General features: G+C 39.8%; 1 protein-coding gene across 1 annotated transcript; it reads left to right on the forward strand.

Moving 5' to 3' along the window:
* Positions 1–11485: 11485 nt before the first annotated feature.
* LOC128693726 (wee1-like protein kinase 1-A) lies at positions 11486–16888 on the forward strand. The gene is made up of 5 exons (XM_053783557.2): positions 11486–12147; positions 12970–13236; positions 13558–13779; positions 14007–14164; positions 15223–16888. Exons 1-5 carry the CDS (start codon positions 11567–11569, stop codon positions 15834–15836), a joined length of 1842 nt encoding a protein of 613 aa, XP_053639532.1. The 5' UTR covers positions 11486–11566; the 3' UTR covers positions 15837–16888.
* Positions 16889–21311: the final 4423 nt, after the last annotated feature.

Genomic DNA, 21311 nt, shown 5'->3' on the forward strand with positions numbered 1-21311 from the left:
TATATTCATGGGGATGCATTAAACCCGTAAAGGTCACACATTAAATGGGGAATGGGATGCAATTAGAGTTAAGAACATAAGAAAGAAGGAACACTGCAGCAGGCCTACTGGCCCATGCGAGGCAGGTCCAAGTTTCCTATCGGCTTAAGCCAATAACCTAACCTAGTTAGGTCAGGTCACATTTCAAGGGTCATACAGTAACACATGTGTCTTAATTTCATCATACAGTAATGTCTGATCATTAGTGCGAAACGTGTCCATAACAAAAAAGTCTTGAACTGTTCACAAGCCTCATTTTACATAGGTTGTCGTTATTACCAGACCATTTACAACCAAGCAGGCGAGGCTACAAGCGCACCCTTCATGCTGCTGAAGGGCTCTTGATCCAAGGAATATAAAAATACAAGCAAGACATGAAAGATCAACATTCCTGCCCTGGTAGCCTCAACGGTTCATGAATCAGCCACATGACCTTGACCAGTCGCTCTCCTAAGTCAATGTGTGCATGTTTTTACTCTCTCAACACGTCTTACCCTCCAGAGTATTTGTATTTATTGTTCTCTGACTAGATTTTTATCACCTGACAACAGTATATAAGCCACGTCTACGGCCCTATGCTGTACATTCTACAAGATTGATGGACTGAACACATCGACTCCAGGCTGAGGGACTGATTACCCCAAACTCCTCCTCTCCTTACGGCTTTCTACTTTGCATTGGACTGATGAAGCCACTGTGTAGCGAAGCGTTTCCTGAATAAAGATTCCCGTATGTTGCATAAGTGTCTCAATTCTACCACATGTGCAACAGTTAGGTATCTTTATTCCGAAACGTTTCGTCTACACAGTAGGCTTTTTCAGTCTGAGGGACTGATTACCTCAAACTCCTTTCGTTACCCCTCTTTCTGCTTTGTGTTGAACGTTTCCTAATTAAAGATACCCAAGTGTTGTACATGTGTCTAATTCATCAACTTGTCGGTTCTCCGAACCATTTGTCTACAGTACAGAAGAGTTAGTAGACGCACTTCAAGTCTCCTACCGGAGACCTGAACCTGCCTCGCATGGGCCAGTAGGCCTTCTGTAGTGTTCCTTCTTTCTTATTGTAGAATTGGGTAGATGCAAAAATGTAAATTATTTGTAAGAAAATATGTAAAGGAGATATAAATAACGTGATAAAAGTATCTAACCGAGACAAGAGTCGCAACAGTGGATTAAAGTTACACGAATTAATTTAAATTTAGAAAGGATATAAGAACATAGGGAGGAACACTGCAGAAGGCCTACTGGCCTATACTAGGCAGGTTGTTCTTAAACCCAAACCTACTTAACAAAAATATTTGTCCAACCCATTTTCAATTTTACCTCAGGGAATGTTGCAGATAATTGTAACGAACTTGCAAGTAGTGTCACTGGAGCGAAAACTTAGATAGCATTTAATAGAAGATGGACAGGTACCTGAGTGGGTGTAAGTTAGACCTGCCTAGCACGGGTCAGTAGGCCTACTGCAATGTTCATTCTTGTGTGATTTAAATCACAATAAACACATAAGAACATAAGAACGAAGGAACACTGCAGAAGGCCTACTGGCCCATGCGAGGCAGGTCCAAGTCTCCTACCGGCTTAAGCCAATGCACCCAACCTAGTCAGGTCAGGTCACATTGACTTAAGGGAGGAACACGGCAACCGACCTGATAGCTATCAGGTCTAACTCACACCCACCCACATCTACTCATGTATTTATCCAACCTCTTTTTAAAGCTACACAACGTTCTGGCCTCTATAACGGTACTTGGGAGTTTGTTCCACTCATCCACAACTCTATTACCAAACCAGTACTTTCCTATATCCTTCCTGAATCTGAATTTTTCCAACTTAAAACCATTGCTGCGAGTCCTGTCTAGGCTAGATATTTTCAGCACACTATTTACATCCCCTTTATTTATTCCTGTCTTCCATTTATACACCTCAATCATATCCCCCCTAATTCTACGTCTTTCTAGAGAGTGCAGTTTCAGGGCCCTTAGTCTATCCTCATAGGGAAGGTTTCTGATACATGGGATCATCTTTGTCATCCTCCTTTGTACATTTTCCAGAGAATTTATATCCATTCTGTAATACGGTGACCAAAACTGTGCAGCATAATCTAAATGAGGCCTAACCAAGGATGTATAGAGTTGAAGAACAACCTGAGGACTCCTATTATTTATGCTTCTTGATATGAAGCCAAGGATTCTATTAGCTTTATTGCGAACACTTATGCACTGTTGTCTTGGTTTCAGATTACTGCTAACCAGAACTCCTAAATCTTTTTCGCAATCCGTAATATTAAGATCTACATTATTTAGTTTATATGTGGCATGGTTATTGTCCTGTCCAACATTTAGAACTTTGCATTTGTCTATATTAAACTGCATCTGCCACTTCTCCGACCACTGCATCAGTCTATTCAAATCTTCCTGGAGTGCTCGAATGTCCTCATCAGAATGAATTCGACGGCCTATTTTGGTGTCATCGGCAAACTTGCCGATGTCGCTCTTTATGCCCTCATCTATGTCGTTTATGTAGATTGTGAACAGCAGGGGGCCCAACACTGACCCCTGTGGAACACCGCTCGTGACACTTCCCCACTCTGATTTCTCCCCATTTATGCAAACTCTCTGCTGCCTATTTGTCAACCATGCCTCTATCCAGGAAAAAATTTCTCCTCCTATTCCATGTGCTTTAATTTTCCTCAACAGTCTCTGATGTGGGACCCTGTCAAAAGCCTTACTGAAGTCCATATACACAATATCATATTCATTACCATGATCTACCTCCTCAAATACCTTAGTGAAAAAAGTTAATAAATTCGTAAGGCAGGAACGCCCCTTTGTAAAACCATGCTGAGATTCGTTGATTAATTTATGCTTTTCAAAGTGGCTACGAACTGCCTCGGCAATTATTGATTCCATAAATTTTCCCACTATGGAGGTCAGGCTTATTGGTCTATAGTTCGAAGCTAAGGACCTGTCACCTGTTTTGAAAATAGGTATCACATTTGCCATTTTCCACTTATCTGGCACCATGCCAGTTTGTAGTGATATGTTGAAAAGATTAGCCAAAGGTGTGCTAAGCTCCTCTTTACATTCCTTTAGAACCCTTGCATACAGTTCATCAGGGCCTGGGGATTTGTTAGGTTTTAATTTATCTATTTGCCTAAGGACCATGTCACTTGTGACCCTAATAGTGCACAGTTTATTATCGTCCTGTTCTACATAATTTTTCATTACTGGAATATCGCTGGTATCCTCCTGTGTAAAAACTGAGAGGAAGTATGTGTTAAAAATTCTACACATTTCCTTATCACTGTCAGTGAGCTGACCCGAGGAACTTTTGAGTGGGCCTATCTTGTCCCTGATCTTACTTCTGTATACCTGAAAGAATCCTTTTGGGTTAGTCTTCGATTCTCTTGCAACTTTAACCTCATAATCTCTTTTTGCTTTTCTAATTCCCTTTTTTATTTCTCTCTTTAACTGAATATATCGATTTCTCAATTGCCCCTCTCCTCTTTTGATTTGCCTATATATGCCTCTCTTTTGACCAATCAGATATTTTAATCTATTGTTCATCCATTTAGGATCATTTTTGTTTGATCTGATTTCCCTATTTGGAACATAATTTGACTGAGCAGCTAGAACTATGCCCTGGAAAGCATCATATCGGCAACCGTCACCACCTACCTGACCCTTAGTCAGGTCATTCCAGTTCAGCCCACCTAAGTAATTTTTCAGTCCTATGAAATCAGCCAAGCGAAAGTCAGGGACGGAGACTTGATTGCCATTATTAGGGGAATTCCATGATATATTAAAACTGAGTGATTTGTGATCACTTTCCCCAAGCTCATCATTAACCTCAAGATTATTAATTAGTGTTTCCCTACTGGCAAGAACCAAGTCAAGGAGGTTATTTCCCCTAGTTGGCTCTGTCACAAACTGTTTTAAAAAACAATCCTGGATCGTATCAAGAAAGTCACCTGACTCTAAATTTCCTGTCAAATTGCTCCAGTCAATCTGTCTATAGTTGAAATCTCCCATTAGCACAACATTTTCGTATGTAGATGCCTTACGAATTTCGTCCCATAGAAGTTTACTGCACTCCCTATCAAGATTTGGGGCCCTGTAAATCACACCCAAAATTAGTTTTTCTCGGCCCTCGAGAAGCTGTAACCAAACAGATTCAGTGGCTGACGCTTCTAATTTAATATCTTGTCTAACACAACAATTTAAATTGTCTCTGACATACATCGCTACTCCACCACCTTTCCTGTTGACCCTGTCAGTGTGGAATAATTTATAGCCTTGTATGTGACATTCAGAGGGCATCTCTCTATCTTTCAGATTGAGCCAGGTCTCTGTTATAGCAATAATATCTATGTTTCTTGCACTTGCAATTAATCTTAGCTCATCTATCTTATTTCTTACACTCCTGCTATTAGTATAGTAAACCTTAAGGGAGCTAGTCCCTTGCTGCCCTCTGCTGTCCCCCTTTGTTTGCTGACCTGATCTATTGTCTTTATTTATAACTTCATGCTGAATGCCTTTTATACATTTACTGTTTCCAACCCAAGTGTTGCAACCTGCTTGTTTCCCACACACACCCATACCTCTATCTTCCATCAGTTTAAAATCATAGGCATTTCACCAATGGCCTTCTCAATCGAGTCTGCAAGTGCTACCACCCCAGCCCCAGAGAGATGTACCCCATCCCTTGCATACATATCATGTTTGCCATAAAAGTTGTTCCAGTTGTCAATGAATGGGATTGCAAGTTCCTTGCAGTATCTGTCTAGCCAGCAATTTACACCAATTGCCCTAGACAACCATTCATTTCCTACTCCCCTTCTAGGCAAGATGCTACATATGATTGGGATCCCTCCCTTAGACTTAATGAAATCTATAGCTGACCTGTGAAGATTTCTAACAGATGGCAGTCATGTATAACCTCGCTAATAATTTACAAATTTTGTAATTGCAGTGTTAGTAATTTGAACACAAAATATAGAAATGAGCTGACTTCACTCATTAATTTGTTAGACTTAAGACCTATCGACTGCAAGCGAGTTATTAACCTTGATATATACAGTGTTGCACATTCCTCAAGTAACTCCTTATAAGGCATCAAAGTGACTCTTAACAATATAACCACGACCTTGAGAAGCTTCTCTCATCTCCCTCCCTAACACACTACATATAACTCCATTAACACATCAAGTTACGAATTAAATTTAACATTTCCTTTGGAAAAAGATAGAAAATACTTCCGTGTGTCACATACAAGAACTATCTCATTGCACCACTACATGAAGACACTATAATGGAATGTGTCTGGAGAATTTGGCATGTGAGAACTTGCCACTAGCCGAGGCCCCTCCCACAGTCATGAACAAACTCACCATGGATTTTTGTTAACAAAACTAAATACGCCACATTGAGTGGATATCCTGATCATTTTACAAGGTTAGAACAAAAACTAATAATAATTATCAATATGGGGGTTAAATCTATAAGGTCATTGTCTGTCCACAACATCAATATACTCTCAAAACCATTGAGAATATTTATACAACTATGTGTAGGTTTCCTAAATAAACTTAACCAGTTTGAGTTATACAGCGCCTGGGAAATGGGAGGCAATCACGAGAGATGGGTAGCTCCACTTACTTCAGTTAAGAAGCATGAGAACCAGTATCAAGGCACCACCACTCCTGAAGGGAGGTTGTCCCCACCTCAAGAAATAAGTCACAATTTTGGCTAGGAAAGTCACTAAAAAATAAGTAATTTTGGTTGGGAAAAAGTCACTGGAAAAAAGTTACATTTTTATTGAAATACCATAGGATGGGTTATGCCTTTTTTTCCTGGATCTTTCATACCTATCCCACCATAACTCTAGATATAAAGGGAGACCTTAGAACTGTTTCCTTGCCAGTTGTAGTGAAGATTAAGACACATGTACAACAGTTGGGTATCTTTATTATTGAAACATTTCGCCTACACAGTAGGCTTCTTCAGTCAAATACAGAGGCAGCAGGTGTAGTAGTGAAATAAAGATGTAATCAGCCCATTAACCTTGAAGAAAAAGCATTTGAGGTGGTCAGTCCCTCAGCTTGTATGCGAATCAGAGTAAAAACTCAGTGGCCATAAAAGATCCCGAAATTTGGAACTCTGCCACGAGGTTCCTTACGTTTCCTGTCCACATTGAACAACTGTGACACCACCTATGACTGCTGCACCTCTCCTGCCAACGGTTTATAAGCTCCTTCTCCGCACGTATGCCGTATTCTACTCAAGATTGATGGACTGACCACATCGACTCAAGGTTGAGGGACTGATTACCTCATTCTCCTCCTGTTCTTCAAGATTCTCCTTTGTGTTCCTCCTTTCTTATGTTCTTCTTATGTTCTTATGTATGGACTGATGAAGCCACTGTGTGGCGAAACGTTTCCTCGATAAAGATACCCAAGAGTTGCACATGTGTCTAATTTATCAACGTCTCCTGTCTGTTAACTGCTTCACTTCCTTCCCTTAAAGTGATCAAAAAAGCATTATTTCATTTTCAAATATCTTATGTAACTTGTAAGTTTATTCAGGTGCAGGTACATATAAATACTTCCATAAAATTATCATACATAGCAGCATGTGTGTAGATTACCTAGAAAACTCTCAAAAAAGTCAATGGCTTATAAGTCAGATTTATTCATTATTTATCCTCCTGTACCTCTTGTTTCTATTTTTTTCTTATTCCCATATGTTGTACAATATCATACAATTACAGTCATTCAGACACAGTTGTTTTACCAAGAATTATACAAAGAACAATCAATGTACTTGTACGATGCTTAGCTGTTGCTGGAATGTTTGGCACGTGTTGAGTCATGTGGAGACGTGTAGGAAAGACAGGTTGACCATGATAACAATATATGTGCAAGAACACACGTTACCTGGGACGAGTAATGACCATTGTGAGTCACCTCAAGCTGGTTCATAATGGTTAACGGGTGCAGCAGCAGCAGCAGCAGCAGCAGCCTTCAGCGGTCAATTGTTAGTACCTGGAGTTTACCTGGAGTCTCTTCTGAAGGTCATCACCCCCGCGGGCCGGTCCCAGACCAGATCTTCTGGTTGCTGGCTTGATCGATTAAGCTGTTATTGCCAGCTACCTACATTCCAGCTTTATTCATTCAGATTTAGTATATTTTGTCCACACTTATTTTGAATTTATACGATTTTTACTTGGATAACTCAACAAAAACAAATATGATTTATTTATATTTCTGGTTTCTACAATGTGTACCTTTCTTGTAATAATAGCTTGTAGAGGAATACCAGATAAACTTGACAAGTGTATATCTTGTAGCAGCAACAGAACTGCAGTTGTGGTTACCAATGCTTGGGGTTTGAGAAGTATATGCCTAGTATGCGCCAGTAGGCCTGCTGCAGTGTTCCTCCTTTCTTATGTATATGAGTGTTCTTATGTTGTTTAACACTGACATTTATTTAAGTCTTTACGTGGTGAAAAGAATATTAAAGATGGGCTAGATGTTCGATGAGGACAAATTCCAACTACTCCGTTATGGAAAACTGGAGGAGATAATAACTAGAACAGAGTATACTACAGACTCTGACCATACAATAGAGCGGAAAAATAATGTAAGGGACCTGGGAGTAGTAATGAATGAGGATCTCACTTTCAAGGATCACAACAGTGCCATGATCACAAGTGCAAAGAAAATGATAGGATGGATAATGAGAACTTTCAAAACGAGAGATGCCAAGCCAATGATGATCCTTTTCAAGTCACTTGTTCTCTCTAGGCTGGAATACTGCTGTACATTAACATCTCCATTCAAAGCAGGTGAAATCGCAGATCTAGAGAGTGTACAGAGATCCTTTACTGCACGTATAAGTTCTGTCAAGCACCTTAACTACTGGGAACGCTTGCAAGCACTTGACTTGTACTCGTTGGAACGCAGTAGGGAGAGATATATCATAATCTACACTTGGAAAATCTTGGAAGGAATGGTCCCAAATCTGCACACAGAAATCACTCCCTACGAAAGTAAAAGACTGGGCAGGCGATGCAAAATACCCCCAATAAAAAGTAGGGGCGCCATTGGTACACTAAGGGAAAACACCATAAGTGTCCGGGGCCCAAGACTGTTCAACAGCCTCCCATCAAGCATTAGGGGAATTGCCAATAAACTCCTGGCAGCCTTCAAGAGAGAGCTGGACAGATACCTAAAGTCAGTGCCGGATCAGCCGGGCTGTGGCTCGTACGTTGGACTGCGTGCGGCCAGCAGTAACAGCCTAGTTGATCAGGCCCTGATCCATCGGGAGGCCTGGTCATGGACCGGGCCGCGGGGGCGTTGATCCCCGGAATAACCTCCAGGTAACCTCCAGGAACATGGTCAAAAGTGGAGTAGCATCTACCTGGGGTGGGCTGGTAGGCCTCGTATATATGTGTACCTTTACCTAAATAAACTTACAGTGCTCCCTGGTGTAACTTGGTATATAATGGCTGTGTCACTGTTGAGTGACAATCATTTGATACATTATGGTGGTTTGAATCCTGTGGTATGGCATTAGTGATTGCCGTTACGGCTGCTTCCAAGCATTTGCGTCTGTCTGAGTCATTGTCTCGAATTATAAACATAGCTTTGTTAAGCATCGTGATGTGTTCCCAGCATCATGATACAATCGCAAACTTCAGGGTTCGATTTCTTGGCGCGGAGAAACATACAGGCAAGCTTTCTTTTGCAAGCAAAACACAAGTGCATATTTATTACAAAACGTTTAGGTCCTGGGACCTTGATCAAGAAGTGATCAAGGTCGAAGGACCGAAACGTTTTCTAATATGTGCTAGTGTTTGCTTACGTGTTTTTTGTAAACTAATTTGTCAGTATTTATTACCAAGGTTTATACCAAGTTTCCTAATACCTCTGCTGCCCCTGCCCACCACCTCTGCTGCCCCTGCCCACCACCTCTGCTGCCCCTGCCCACCACCTCTGCTGCCCCTGCCCACCACCTCTGCTGCCCCTGCCCACCACCTCTGCTGCCCCTGCCCACCACCTCTGCTGCCCCTGCCCACCTAGCAGTAAAAATAGACACTAATGTGTTAGCCCACTACTGTGACTTGAGTCTGGGTTAAAATGTATCTCAAAACTCTTCCTCCTTGAATGTTATATTTTGTCTTAGAAAATTCCAGTACCTACTAGATAGCTACATCCTGTCTAAGAAAACTCCAGTACCTACTAGATAGCTACATCCTGGCTAAGAAAATTCCAGTACCTACTAGATAGCTACATCCTGTCTAAGAAAGCTCCAGTACCTACTAGATAGCTACATCCTGTCTAAGAAAATTCCAGTACCTACTAGATAGCTACATCCTGTCTAAGAAAACTCCAGTACCTACTAGATAGCTACATCCTGGCTAAGAAAACTCCAGTACCTACTAGATAGCTACATCCTGTCTAAGAAAACTCCAGTACCTACTAGATAGCTACATCCTGTCTAAGAAAGCTCCAGTACCTACTAGATAGCTACATCCTGTCTAAGAAAACTCCAGTACCTACTAGATAGCTACATCCTGTCTAAGAAAGCTCCAGTACCTACTAGATAGCTACATCCTGTCTAAGAAAACTCCAGTACCTACTAGATAGCTACATCCTGTCTAAGAAAACTCCAGTACCTACTAGATAGCTACATCCTGGCTAAGAAAACTCCAGTACCTACTAGATAGCTACATCCTGTCTAAGAAAGCTCCAGTACCTACTAGATAGCTACATCCTGTCTAAGAAAACTCCAGTACCTACTAGATAGCTACATCCTGTCTAAGAAAACTCCAGTACCTACTAGATAGCTACATCCTGGCTAAGAAAACTCCAGTACCTACTAGATAGCTACATCCTGGCTAAGAAAACTCCAGTACCTACTAGATAGCTACATTCTGGCTAAGAAAACTCCAGTACCTACTAGATAGCTACATCCTGGCTAAGAAAACTCCAGTACCTACTAGATAGCTACATCCTGGCTAAGAAAACTCCAGTACCTACTGGGTAAAAAGTATCCATGTGTTCTTGTAAGAGTAGAAGTGCAACCTGCATCAACAGGTTGGTTGCAACAATCGTATCCGTTGCATGCTAAAACATGAGCAGTGGTCAATGTACGCTAATTTTTTTGTTCCACTTCTCCCAGCACGCTACCCAGAGTACCATTATAATACCCAGGGACTTTTTCATTTTATAATTAGAATACCTAAGAGTTTGCTATCTCATTTAGCAAGTTAGTGACAGTGTATCACCAAATTATTCATATATTATTTTTATTATAAGAAGCCATTGCAACTGGCTAGTAACACTATCACCATCATACTCATTAATTCCACCATTTTCTGCTAATAATGTAAGATGTCATCAATTTAAGCTGACCAAGGATTATACATGCATAATTTAGCAAGTATGTGGCTACAACAGTGGCACTGGAGGGGGGGGATTATGACTGTAGTATGCAAATAAGCAGTAGCTTTGTACTACAGGTAGCGACATATATCACCGTGAATGAAAAGGTACCGAGTACCAATTTCGTAAACTTTAATGTTATGTGGTACGTTCGTGTAATTTACCACGGAATAAATACTTGAACTTTCATGTATCCTAGACAAGGCTGGAGTTGATATTTAAAGGCCCAGCGCTGCAAGCCCTGGGAAGATTTTTCAAGCTTAAAGCTTTCCTAAGTTGATGGTGTGGCAGTGAGGGATGCTGCTAGGGCAAGCGTGAACAAGATGACTGATGTAGCATCCACACTCGTGCAGATGGACAAATTTAGTCTAGCATGATGCAATCCCTTTAACGGCTGACTCTGCAACATTGAGAATTAAAGCATAAATATATCCGTCTATCTCATTATACATCTCATGTGAGTGTTGTCATCATCCCTGCGTCCTGTAAGCGTACATGGATTAATGGCTAGTCTTATTGTACTATCGTGAGATCGTTGAAATGAATTACAGGGAGTTGGTGGACAGACATAGTTCAAAAGAAATATTTTGTTATGTGTATTTTATAATTTATTTAGGGCGCCCAGATATAGTGTCATCACATAAGATGTATCTGGACGCCTTGAACACGAGATGTTTGTCATATTTGAGCTTCTCGCGCTCCTTGACGCAAAATAAATGCGGAAAATAAAGTTTTGGAAACATGCGACCTAAATCACGTGATCAGATCAGCTGGGATTTGGCGGGAGTGGCGCATTTGACGTAATTACAGCACGCTAGCCGCTGATTGGCTAGCATACGTGACGTCATAACAGCACGCTAGCCCCTGATTGACTGTAGTAGCTTCCAGTGGCTTGTACCTATGACGTCGCCACCGTTCAGGGCTCCTGATTGGCCAAGCCGCCGTTCCCACAATCCCCCGCGTGTAGCCGCTTCCATTTTAAGTTAGAGATGATGAAGTCGTGAGGTGTAAACGAGTGCTCAGTTTTGTGACAGGCTTCGTAGCCATTTGACTTGGTGATATTGCCGTGCTATGCTCCATGTTGGAGCTCCAGTGTAGAGTGATAAAGATGGACGTGGCCATGAAGCTGGAGTTTGACAGCTGTGACGAGGAGGAGGTTAATAATACTTCCTTCCACACGCTCAGCTCGGGCTGTGATGTGGACGATGGCGGCGATATCTCTGGTGAGGATGTACCACCACCCAGCCCTTCCCCAGCGCGTCTCTTCAGTCCTAGGAAGGCCTCTAGGCCTATTATCAAGGCTGAGTGCCTGGCCAGCCAACATGCCGTCGAGTCACCGCCATATAAGAAAATTCGAGCGTTGCGTCTCTTTGACTCTCCAGCGACGCCCAAGACGCTACTCCAGAAAAGCACAGCCGAGGCTTTAAGCCGACCAGGCTCACGATCACGACTATTCCCAACACTGAGGCAGAGAACAGTGTTGCCAGCAGCTACTAGCCAGGCTCCAGTCAACCTCACACCTCCCACAACCTCCACACACACCAAGGAACAAGGAAAATCAGCAACTAGAGAAGTTGCTAATATTAATCCCTTCACCCCCACCGGCATGTTACTCTCCTCCAGGAAGAGATCAAGATCAAAGAGAGAAATATCAACTGGGTAAGATTTTTAATTTTAATGTGGTCATGCTAACAAAATACCTGTTACTTCTTTGTGTTAAATACCTTCACGTGACATCTCGGTTCTTGGGGATTTATAAAATTTGATTTGTATATTTTGTGGGTTGAGAGTTGGACCTGACCAGCTTGGGCCAGTAGGCCTGCTGCAGTGTTCCTTATGTTATCGTGTATTTAAGTATATTGAGTTTTCCCTTTTCTACCTAACTCTCGCCTATCCCAGATATTCACGAAAAAAAATATTTAAACATTTGGTCAATCTCACCCAGTAAGGGAAGGGGAGGGGTCTTAAATGTTAATTTGTTGAAGGCTTCACAGACTTGATGTAATGTTTTTTGTTTTGCTTCAAATATTAAAATATTTGGTGGTTGCTAGGCAGCCACATAGAATGAAGTTTTACATTCCTTAAACTATTACATGTTCTCTAATTGTTAAAGGTTTGAATGTAGTAAATTTTAGGTAGGTTCACTTAAGTACAGATAAGCAAAGTTGTGTGAATTACCATTATCATGCATAATAAATTACCTATTATGTATAGGGGTTTTAATTTGTATATTTATGCATTGTGAACCCGTTTGATAAATTGAGAATTTCGACAGATGTTATAGAATTCACTTTGAACTAGATAAAAATTTTAATTTGTTTTACCCAAGGCTTGTTACTTTTTATTATGTTTGCAGTCCAGCATCATTATTTTAAGTATAATCCTGGTTCATATTAGGTTACAGTTCAATTATCTAATGATATGAAATTCACTTAGAAATTTGTTTATCCTCTGTCCCTGACACCATTATTTTTATTTCAGGCAAACAAACCTTTCAGAAAGTATGGACCTCAGTCTGGAAGATTGTTGTAATGATTCATGTGATGAATGTGAGGATGAAACTGGCAGACCCACGAAGAGATTAGCAATACATGAAGCTAATGTCTCGAGATATCATCATGAATTTCTTGAACTAGAACAGATAGGGCAAGGAGAATTTGGCGGCGTGTACAAATGTCGGCATAGATTAGATGGGTGCATTTATGCAATCAAAAAATCTCTAAAGCCAGTAGCAGGATCAGTTAATGAGTAAGTACATTTTATGGTTGAATTTATTAAAAATTTTGTTGGAGATAGGCTGTGAAATAAATTGCTGAAGTATTAAGATTACAGATCTCAGATTCCTCAAGTCACCAATTGGTCAAGAGAAGTTGACAGTATTTCCCTACAAGTGAAGAATTCTGTATACTTGATAAAAATATGGAATATCACTAAGCTCATGTAATGTAGCATAACCTAAAATAATCTGACTTGTAATTTGATGACTTTACTGGATACCTTTTTAATTAGCAACAGTAAAATAAAATTTAAATAGTTAACCATAGTTTAATTTTTTTTTTTTTTTTGCAGGAGAATAGCATTAAACGAAGTTTATGCACATGCAGTCTTAGGGAAGCATCCTCATATTGTTCGGTACTATTCTGCTTGGGCAGAGAATGATCACATGATAATTCAGAATGAATACTGTAATGGGGGCTCCTTGGCAGATATGATAGAAAAGGCTAGAACGGGTAGAAAAATAAGTGAACACATCCTGAAGCAAGTCCTTTTACATGTAGCGAAGGGCCTCAAGTAAGTATTACTGTACGTAATTTGTTAAAAGTATCACTTACCTCTATAATTACTTTCAAATTGTATTATATTATGTTGCAGAAAGTGTAATAAAAACCCCTCAATGAGAGGAAAATGTCTGACTAAAATGAAGTATGGTTATCCATTTTGACATCTAAGTGAGCTATCTTTCAGCAGATAATTTACTATATAAATATTACTTGGTAAGCAGTTATTCTTATTTGCAGGTGCATTCACACTCTCCAGTTAGTGCACATGGATATAAAGCCAGCAAATATCTTTGTATCCCGGGAACAGAAAGTGAATTTACAAGGAGAAGAATCGGCAGATGATGGATTTGAAGAGGAGCATATTGAGGAGGAAGAGGAAGTTACCTATAAAATTGGTATGCTTTTTTTATTTATTAGCTTTGCAGAAAGTAACAAATACATATACCAAGTTAGAGCATATTGTATAATTGGTTTATTTGTGACTTGCTATTAATTTGTTGCATAAATACTTAAGAATTGCTGCAGCAAGCCTGCTTGCCCATGTGTTGCAGGTTCTGCTAATGCTCACCCTTTAGAGGAACACCTTGATGCTAATGGAGGGCTCTTGATTTAAAGAATTTAGAGCTATCTCTATTCCCCCTTCTTTTTCCTTGGATTGAGCTTTATCCCAGGTGCTTATGACGCGTTTAGTGCTTCCTTGTAAATTTTCCTTCATTACTGACTTGGTAATTTTCTTACCACTTTTAATATTACTGTAGAATGAAATTGTAAGTAACCATATAAATATTGCAGGAAACTAGTCAGTGATTGAATACTCGATGCATACATGTAGGTGCTTCCTACAGTGTTAAATTTAAAGCATTTTATCTCTTGCTAAATAAAACATGAATTATAAAATTGGCTGTATTGTAACTCCTGGTAAAAATGTTATTTGAAAACTTTTTATTAGGCTTTCAGAATTTTGAGCAAAGAAAAATTTGTATTTGTGGAAGGAATGAAATGACGGTATGGCTTGCCAGGAGTAAGTGATGAAACTATGCTTTTTTTTTTTAATGTAGACTTCATATATATTAAAAAATGTGTGAAACTAGGGCAGTCTTGGGTACTTGCATAAAATGCTGAGGGACAGCTTTAGGAGGCAAGTAGTAGAATAGTACATTACCATTTGTATTGGTAAGTTTCTTACTAAAGCTATTTGACAGGTGACACTTGGAGTGTGTTTAATTGATTAGCTATTATATGTTTTTGCTGGGTGTTAGTCGACTGGTGTGGGTCGCATCCTGGGGGACAAGATTAAGGACCCCAATGGAAATAAGTTAGACAGTCCTCGATGACGCACTGACTTTCTTGGGTTATCCTGGGTGGCTAACCCTCCGGGGTTAAAAATCCGAACGAAATCTTATCTTATATTGTGCTTGGAAGCTATTTTCTCATTGACAGTTTTTCTTTTCAGGTGATCTTGGTCATGTTACATCCATGGGTAATCCTCAAGTGGAAGAGGGAGATTGCCGGTACCTTCCTCGAGAGATTCTCCAGGAAGATTTTACTCAATTGCCCAAGGCAGATGTATTTGCTCTAGGTCTTACCATATATGAAGCTGCAAGAGGTGAACCTCTTCCTCTTAATGGAGAGGAGTGGCATGCAATTCGTAATGGGGAGCTAGAGCCACTGCCAGGATATTCCCTAGAGATGCAATTATTACTGAAGCAAATGGTTCAAACTGACCCATCTGCTCGACCCACAGCATCACAGTTAGTTCACCATCACACGCTCTGCCCACCTACAGTAATGTCTCGTGAACAGTTACGTCGAGAACTCAATGCAGAAAGACTTAAAAATGATATTTTATCTCGGCAACTGAAAGAAGCTGCCAAGTGTCTTAAAAGTTTAACACCAGGTACTGTAACCTCTACCGTAGTTGCAGTAGCCTCTGGTGTGCTTGCTGGCGTGGCACCTACCCCTGCTAATGTTCCTTCAATACCACCCACGAGATCAGGGCCTACCACGAGAAACTCTAGATTAATAGGTAAAAAAGCAAATAGAAGTGCGAGCACTAGTAATTTCTGATTTATATAAATATTATAATGAAATTATATGGCAAAATTAAATTATAAATAATTCAGCTAATTAGCCTATGAATTAGTGCTTTTAGTCATTTTGTAAATACATGTACAGTGATATCTACAAATATTGAGATCAAAAGATCTTTGTTTTATACCTATTTGAAGAGGTTTTGATCTGTATAATTGCACTTGTAGATATGAACTGGGTTGTAATTTCAGAATGGATGTAGAAGTTGGCATGATTGAGTGAAAGATAGGTAATGGAGTCAGACTTCAAGAAGTGGATCTAGTCTCCGTGCACGCATTTTCTCGTGCAATGCTCACTACTGAAAATAGTCCCACATTTGTTGGGTAACCTTATGCATAGCACAATTGTGCTCAAATTCAAACTGTCGTACCTACTGAAGCCTCGCATTTGCAAGGCACCAATATACCCAGAATGCTTTGGGTGATACTTTAACAGAAGCTTTAAAAATGTTTAGTTTACAATTTGTATAGTATTTGGGTAGCCAAGTCAATTAAACATTTTAGCACTGTTTTTCTAGGGTCACTCAAGTTGTAGTTGAAATATACAAGTTCTGGGAATTTTAATGCTTGCACTTGTAAATTTGATTATAATTGAACTTTTAAATGGCAGGGGGTAGGTGATCACAATGAACTTACTAGGAGTACTGGAAGCATGTGATACTGCCTCTCCCCAGTTTTGAAATGCATTATAACAATCATACAATCACGTGCCTTATTATTGTGATAGTAGTTATATCCTTTTCATTATCTAGTTATTCTTTTACTATTGAAAGTTTTGCTAGCTTTTTTCTATACAGTAATTACAAAACTTTTTAGGTAGATTTATTTTAAATACATAGGGCTATGTATGTATACTTTTATTTCTAATGGATAAAATGCCATCTTTTGGTTTAGCTCAGACTATATAGCAGCATTGTCACAAATTTTCCAAACAGGTTTTTCAGGTTGTCTTCGGATAAGACATTCCGTGTACTGTGATTTCTTGCTTTCTCTGTACTGTTTTGTATAAATAAATTTTATATTAATTTGTGACGTAGTTTGTTTGCTCCTGGTAAATGCTAGATAGTAGATCTTGTACAGTCAGTGCAGTGTAGGGTTCTTGATAGGTACTTCAGTGTGCACTAATATTAACATTTTTATTTTTCAGTACAGAACATCCATTACTAAATGATGTACAGTACAATGTTCCAATGTGAATGTTTCTTTTTGGTCATCCTACATTTGTGTCCAGTATTAAAAAAAAAATGGTTGCAGTTAGTGATGTAAAAACTGCAAGTATAAAAAATATTTTTTTCTACAGAAGTGAATTAAGAATTCTGATAGTACTATGAAAATGTTGCATGAAAGTGGAATACTGTGTGTGCACTTTATATTTACAATGTACTGTAAAACCTGTTTTGTATAGTGCGAGTGTTTGGTATTGATTAATTTTAATTGCCTGATGGCAAAAGATTATTTTTCTATGGGTGTAACATAGATGCAATATAGTATTAGCCTGCTGTATAGAAGACTGAATTATAATTGGTCAGAGTTTACTTTGGAGAAAGTGGATGAGTTTTGTTGGTATTAAATTTAATAGTAAATTGAAAACGATGTTCTCTCTAGTAACTTAATTCTGTACTTCATTTACATTGTTTCTTCACTCTTGGTTTTATTTTCTGTAGACAAGAAGGTTGATTCCCAATTGTCATTCATTTAAGAATTCCTTTTATTTAGTGCTGAACTCCCATGGGTTTATTTTTTCAATATAATTTTATTTAATACCTATTGGAGTAATTTATCCTTTAAAACTTTACTTAATTTGCTTCTTCATTGCTGAAGATATTAAAACAATTTTTTTTAACAAGTCGGCAGTCTCCCACCGAGGCAGGGTGACCCAAAAAGAAAAAATCCCCAAAAAGAAAATACTTTCATCATTCAACACTTTAACCTCACTCATACATAATCACTGTTTTTGCAGGAGTGCTCAGAACACGACAGTTTAGAAGCATTTACGTATAAAGAGAACATATCCCTCCAAACTGCTAATGTTCCGAAACCCCTCCTTTAGAGTGCAGGCATTGTACTTCCCATTTCCAGGACTCGAGTCCGGCTATATAAAAACCGTTTTCCCTGAATTTTTTTTTTTTTTTTTCAACAAGTCGGCCGTCTCCCACCGAGGCAGGGTGACCCAAAAAAGAAAAAATCCCCAAAAAGAAAATACTTTCATCATTCAACACTTTCACCACACTCACACATTATCACTGTTTTTGCAGAGGTGCTCAGAATACAACAGTCTAGAAGCATACACATATAAAGATACACAACATATCCCTCCAAACTGCCAATATCCCAAACCCCTCCTTTAAAGTGCAGGCATTGTACTTCCCATTTCCAGGACTCAAGTCCGACTATATGAAAATAACCGGTTTCCCTGAATCCCTTCACTAAATATTACCCTGCTCACACTCCAACAGATCGTCAGGTCCCAAATACCATTTCTCCATTCACTCCTATCAAACATGCTCGTGCACACCTGCTGGAAGTCCAAGCCCCTCGCCCACAAAACCACCTTTACCCCTTCCAACCTTTTCGAGGACGACCCCTACTTCACCTTCCTTCCCCTACAGATTTAAATGCACTCCATGTCATTCTACTTTGATCCATTCTCTCTAAATGACCAAACCACCTCAACAACCCCTCTTCAGCCCTCTGACTAATACTTTTAACTCCACACCACCTCCCCTCAAGGGAGGTTCCTTGATGCTGGTGAGGGGCTCTTGATCTAGGGAATTGGATCTGTGCTCCAGTTCCCTGTATTGAGCCTGAATGCCTTCCATAACCCCCCAATGTGCTGTATAATCCTTTGGTTTTAGCACTCCCTCATGATTATAATAATCCACACCAAATTTTCTGCATATTTACACCACACATTGCCCTTAGGACATCACTGCCTCCAACTGCCTCCTTGCTGCTGCATTCACAACCCAAGCTTCACACCCATATAAGAGTGTTGGTACTACTATACTTTCATACATTCCCTTCTTTGCCTCCATAGATAACATTTTTTGTCTCCACATATACCTCAACGCACCACTCGCCTTTTTTTCCTCGTCAATTCTATGATTAACCTCGTCCTTCATGAATCCATCCGCCGACACATCAATTCCCAAGTATCTGAAAACATTTACTCCTTCCCAATTTGATATCCAATTTTTCTTCATCTAAATCATTTGATACCCTCATCACACTTTTCTGTGTTCACTTTCAACTTCCTACCCTTACACACACTCCTAAACTCATCCACTAACCTTTGCCATTTTTCTTTAGAATCTCCCATAAGCACAGTATCATCAGCAAAAAGCAACTGTCAATTCCCATTTTGTATTTGATTCCCCATAATTTAATCCCACCCCTCTCCTGAACACCCTAGCATTTACTTCTTTTACAACCCCGTCTATAAATATATTAAACAACCATGGTGACATTACACATCCCTGTCTAAAACCTACTTTTACTGGGAAGTAGTCTCCCTCTCTTCTACACACCTTAACCTGAGCCTCACTATCCTCATAAAAACTTTACAGCATTTAGTAACTTACCACCTATTCCAGATACTTGCAACATCTGCCACATTGCTCCCCTATCCACTCTATCATATGCCTTTTCTAAATCCATAAATGCAATAAAAACTTTCCTACCTTTATCTAAATACTGTTCACATATATGCTTCAATGTAAACACTTGATCTTCACATCCCCTACCAACTCTGAAACCACCTTGCTCATCTGCAATCCTACATTCTGTCTTACCTCTAATTCTTTCAATTACAACCCTACCGTATACTTTTCCTGGTATACTCAGTAAAACTTATTCCTCTATAATTTTTATAATCTCTCTTGTCCCCCTTTCCTTTATATAAAGGGACTATACATGCTCTCTGCCAATCCCTAGGTACCTTCCCCTTTTTCATACATTTATTAAACAAAAATACCAACCATTCCAACACTATCCCCCCTGCTTCTAGCATTTCTGTCATGATCCCGTCAGTTCCAGCTGCTTTACCCCCTTTCATTCTCCGTAATGCCTCACGTACCTCCCCCACACTTACATTCTGCTCTTCTTCACTCCTAAAAGATGGTATACTTCTCTGGCCACTGCATGAAATTACCGCTTCCCTTTCTTCATTGACATTTAAAAGTTCCTCAAAATATTCTCGCCATCTACCCAAAACCTCGATCTCCCCATCTACTAACTTCCCTACTGTTTTTAACTGACAAATCCATTCGTTCTCTGGCTTTCTTAACTGGAGTTTACCTGGAGAGAGTTCTGGGGGTCAACGTCCCCGCAGCCCGGTCTGTGACCAGGCCTCCTGGTGGATCAGAGCCTGATCAACCAGGCTGTTGCTGCTGGCTGCATGCAAACCAACGTATGAGCCACAGCCCGGCTGGTCAGGAACCGACTTTAGGTGCTTGTCCAGTGCCAGCTTGAAGACTGCCAGGGGTCTGTTGGTAATCCCCCTTATGTATGCTGGGAGGTAGTTGAACAGTCTTGGGACCCTGACACTTATTGTATGGTCTCTTAACATACTAGTGACACCCCTGCTTTTCATTGGGGGGATGTTGCATCGTCTGTTTTACTCTTTTTAACTTAAACTTAAGTCGCTCCAAAATTTTTTCTTATTTTCATTAAAATTCTTGACAGTACCTCTCCCACTCTATCATCTGCTCTCCTTTTGTACTCTCACCGCTCTTTACCTTTCTTTTACTCTCCATATACTCTACTCTTCTTATAACACTTCTGCTTTGTAAAAACCTCTCATAAGCTAACTTTTTCTCTTATCACACCCTTTACTTCTTCATTCCACCAATCACTTCTCTTTCCTCCTGCACCCATCTAATTTATTTTTAGTTTGCATTTAGGAATTGACAATCCTGAACAGTAACTGATGAAAAGGAAGAAGGGATGGGGGAATCAGGAAGACTACAAATGGATTGCATTAGCTTGGGCATTCCCTGCTAATAGAGATGCTGTAGAAATGTGCTGGCATTTTTTTTTTAGCAAGTCGGCCGTCACCCACCGAGGAAGGGTGACCCAAAAAGAAAGAAAAGATACTTTCATCATTCAACACTCACCTCACTCACACATAATCACTGTTTTTGCAGAGGTGCTCAGAACTGTATATATTATAATACATGTATGGCAATGTTTTACAATAGAAAGTTATAAAAGTTTTGATCTTGGATCTGTTCAGTCAAGTGCTTATTATTCTTTGATCTGGAAGCCACATTCGTCCTTTGGCATCATATCAAGGGAAGATGTGGCACTTTGTCAGGTTGAGCATCTACTTTTCCTCTTGCTGGTTTGTTCTTTGAATTACCTGGGATCAGCACTGTGATTAATCCCTTTGAGGGAGGTTCCTTGATGCCATGAAAGCTCTTCTAGGTATCTTGTTTGAGAGTGGCTCATGATC

Source organism: Cherax quadricarinatus, chromosome 34 (assembly GCF_038502225.1).
Source record: "Cherax quadricarinatus isolate ZL_2023a chromosome 34, ASM3850222v1, whole genome shotgun sequence".
Lineage (NCBI taxonomy): Eukaryota > Metazoa > Arthropoda > Malacostraca > Decapoda > Parastacidae > Cherax > Cherax quadricarinatus.